General features: G+C 47.2%; 1 protein-coding gene across 1 annotated transcript; it reads left to right on the top strand.

The window, feature by feature from the left end:
- Positions 1–1,476: 1,476 nt before the first annotated feature.
- Positions 1,477–1,780, top strand: LOC142037180 (uncharacterized). Its single transcript, XM_075041290.1, has one exon. The coding sequence runs from the start codon at positions 1,477–1,479 to the stop codon at positions 1,609–1,611; it is 135 nt and encodes a 44-aa protein (XP_074897391.1). The 3' UTR covers positions 1,612–1,780.
- Positions 1,781–2,990: the final 1,210 nt, after the last annotated feature.

Below are 2,990 nucleotides of genomic sequence, written 5' to 3' on the forward strand. Positions count from 1 at the left end.
CGCTATGTCATATAATAACTGGTCCTGACCACACCTAGTGCATTAGTCCTTCTGTAGGCTGCAAACACAACCTCATTACTCCTGGCTCCCGGAGGAGCAGATCAGAAGGGGATCAAACTACAGCACAAACCATTTAGAAGCCAGAAATTCAAGGGACAGCTGCAGAACAAAACTAGAGAGATACAGGAACTTTACGAAGTAGAGCCCATCTTCTACCTGGGTAAGCAGTTTATTTCTTTATCAACATCTTTTTAGATAATCAGAAATCATGTAAAGCCTATAGATAGATAGAAAACTTCAACGCTTTGAACAACTGGAAAACTGTGGCTGGTTTTAAAATGCAATAGCTCCTATAATGTATACTTGTGCCTGAGCTTAGTATTAAATGACTGAACTCTTTAATAAGACCAAAAAGTGAACTCTTTATCACAAGAGCACTTTAAAAAAATATTCTAAGTGGCAGGATGGAAATTCAGTTTACTTTGGCTGGCTTTAGACTGTTTAGAAGATAAATAATCCTTTTAGGTTAGCTTTATCTTAAGTCTGGTTTTATATTCCTTTTATGTGCTTGACCAAGAGTGTGGATATTTTTGATCAGGCACAGTTATGATCAAAATTAACAAGAACATGTAAATTGGAGATAATTTTTTAGATGGGTCTTCACAGCTTTAAGTCTAAGGAGCCAACAACTTTTGTGAAAGAGTTCAGATTTTATATTAAACTAACAAATGAGCAATCATTTCTAAAGTGATGTGTAAGTATGACTTTAAAATACAGCTAGATGATGAATTCTAAAGCATCTTATCCCGTGTCTCCCATTTAAAGGTTATTTTTAACATGAGATATAAATATTTGCCTGTGCAAACTTGTATTTAAGCCCCAGTTTTCATCATTCTTAAACAAAAGGCTCAGTTTGTGCCAGTATCTACATTAGATGCAATTATATCATTAAATATTAATGGTGGCTTCCTTGGAGGAATTGACCACTTTGATCAGAACACACTGTTGGTAATGCACCATCAGCAACCGCTCTGAACGTGAAGCTTCCTGGATGCACAGCCACTGACACAGGGGGAAAGATACCAGGAGGCAGCTGGACTCTGTAACAGCCTCTGGCCCTTACCAACATGGCAGCATCCGCTGCCTGTGTGTCTATATTTTAATTTGCTTAGTTACCAGTCCTAATGTGGAGACTTTGATCAGATCCCAAACTCTTTTTCAACACTGGGCAGCTCGGCAACCCTGTACAGGACTCTGAACAAGCACACACAAGTCCAACCTGACGCTAACCTTCTTAGAAGGACGGGTGGCCTTTAACCCTCCTGAACCCAGCCATTTCTCCCAACGGCAGAGCCACCCCATCGGCTCTGCAGCCTCCTTGCTCGGAAAGACTCACTCTGTCCCTTTGCTTACAGACCGGGGAGGAGCACGGCAGCAGTCCCAAAGACCCTACCTGCCACTGCGCCGGGGAGAACCATGCCGGACTCCTTCGCCGTCCATTTCCTCAAGGTTCTGAAGGAGCTGCTGGCCTTCGTGCTGTTCAGTTACACCGTGCTGGTTGGGGCACTGCTGCTCGCCGGCTGGACGACATACTTCTTGGTGCTTAAATGAGAGCTCCTCTTCTGCTCCTGCAGCCACGGGCTGGCCAGAGGCAACAGGCTCCACCATGCAGCTCGTCCTGCACGTCTGCTCAGCACACAGGATTGCGGTCCCTTCCTCCTGCGCCAATTCTGCAAGCGTTTTATTTCATTACTGCCTAATCACAATCTTATTTTCATATGTAAAAAGAATAAGTATTAAAAAAAAGTATCTACACACATGCACTTTATCCATCTTTGTGGCAATCTTGCAGATTCTTTGTGTCTTTTAGACATTCACCCCTGTTCCCCAAAGTATTTAAAAGCCTCCCAGCAGTTCTCCTGAGATTCCCACCCCATGCGCCATCTCAAGAGCACAGTAGTCTGCCGAGCACAGCAGAGGGATGGGAGGGATGCGACACAATTCAAACATGACCAGCATCTCAAGTAAACAAGTCCTGCCTTGTCTAACTCTGCCTCATTAAAGGTGTGAAGGCAGAGATAGAGAAATTACTTGTAATGTGGGGGTTTTTTTAAAGTCTTGGGAAAAGACATTTCAAATCAGCACAAGGCTTCCCTCTGAGGTACACTTCATGGGGTGGGGGCATCAACACCACATTATCTACAGGCCTATTATTTGGCACTCTCAAGTGTGCAACACTTTTCAACAAATGCTTAAAACATGGAGTTAGCTGAAAGATGTGCCTGCAATACAGCGCTGCCTCACTGGAAGTAAACTGTGCTGAGTAAACTGAGCCTCAGAGGACAGGAATTGCTGCTGTAAATAAAAAGAATAGATTTAATTGATCAAGGCCTTTCATGTGGAACTATACAGAAAACCTTTGCTGGAGAAGCTAGGGATTGTCACTAGTGCAGAACTAGCCAAAAGCTAAGCAGCATCATATACTCTTGAAAAACAAAGATGAATTAAACCAGGAAGGTGGGGAGCAGAACCTGTGGCAGTCCATCAGTGCGATCCCAGCTAACAGTTCCGCTGATGACCTGACACACAGCTGAAGGCTGTTCTCTTCTGAGCCGGGCTGGCCTGCCAGGTGTCTCTGAGCAGAGTAACACAGAGGAAGTCACCAAGCGCAGCCTGAGCTGAGACGTCCTAACGCCATTTCTGCTTCAACAGGTCCGTGATGGTGTGTCGGGGGTCGAGTGCTCTTACCTGAAGGGCAGAGCAGCCGCTGGGACAGCCCGGGGCGGCGGGAGCAGCGGACCCCGCAGCCGGAGGGGACGGCGGCCCACCTCCAGCTCCCGCCGCCCTCACAGCCCCGCGCGCGCCGCTCCCGCCTTCGACCCAACGGCCGCCCGCCCCACGTGCGCGCCCTCTGCGCATGCGCCAGGCCGGGAACCCAACCCCGCCCGCTCCGCTACACCTCCTCCCCACACACACGCCGCGGCGCGCTG

The sequence above is a fragment of the Buteo buteo genome, chromosome 11, assembly GCF_964188355.1.
Source record: "Buteo buteo chromosome 11, bButBut1.hap1.1, whole genome shotgun sequence".
Classification (NCBI taxonomy): domain Eukaryota; kingdom Metazoa; phylum Chordata; class Aves; order Accipitriformes; family Accipitridae; genus Buteo; species Buteo buteo.

Bases quoted from the DNA above. Each gene is read 5' to 3' on its own strand.
- LOC142037180 (XM_075041290.1), top strand. From the start codon at position 1,477: ATGCCGGACTCCTTCGCCGTCCATTTCCTCAAGGTTCTGAAGGAGCTG.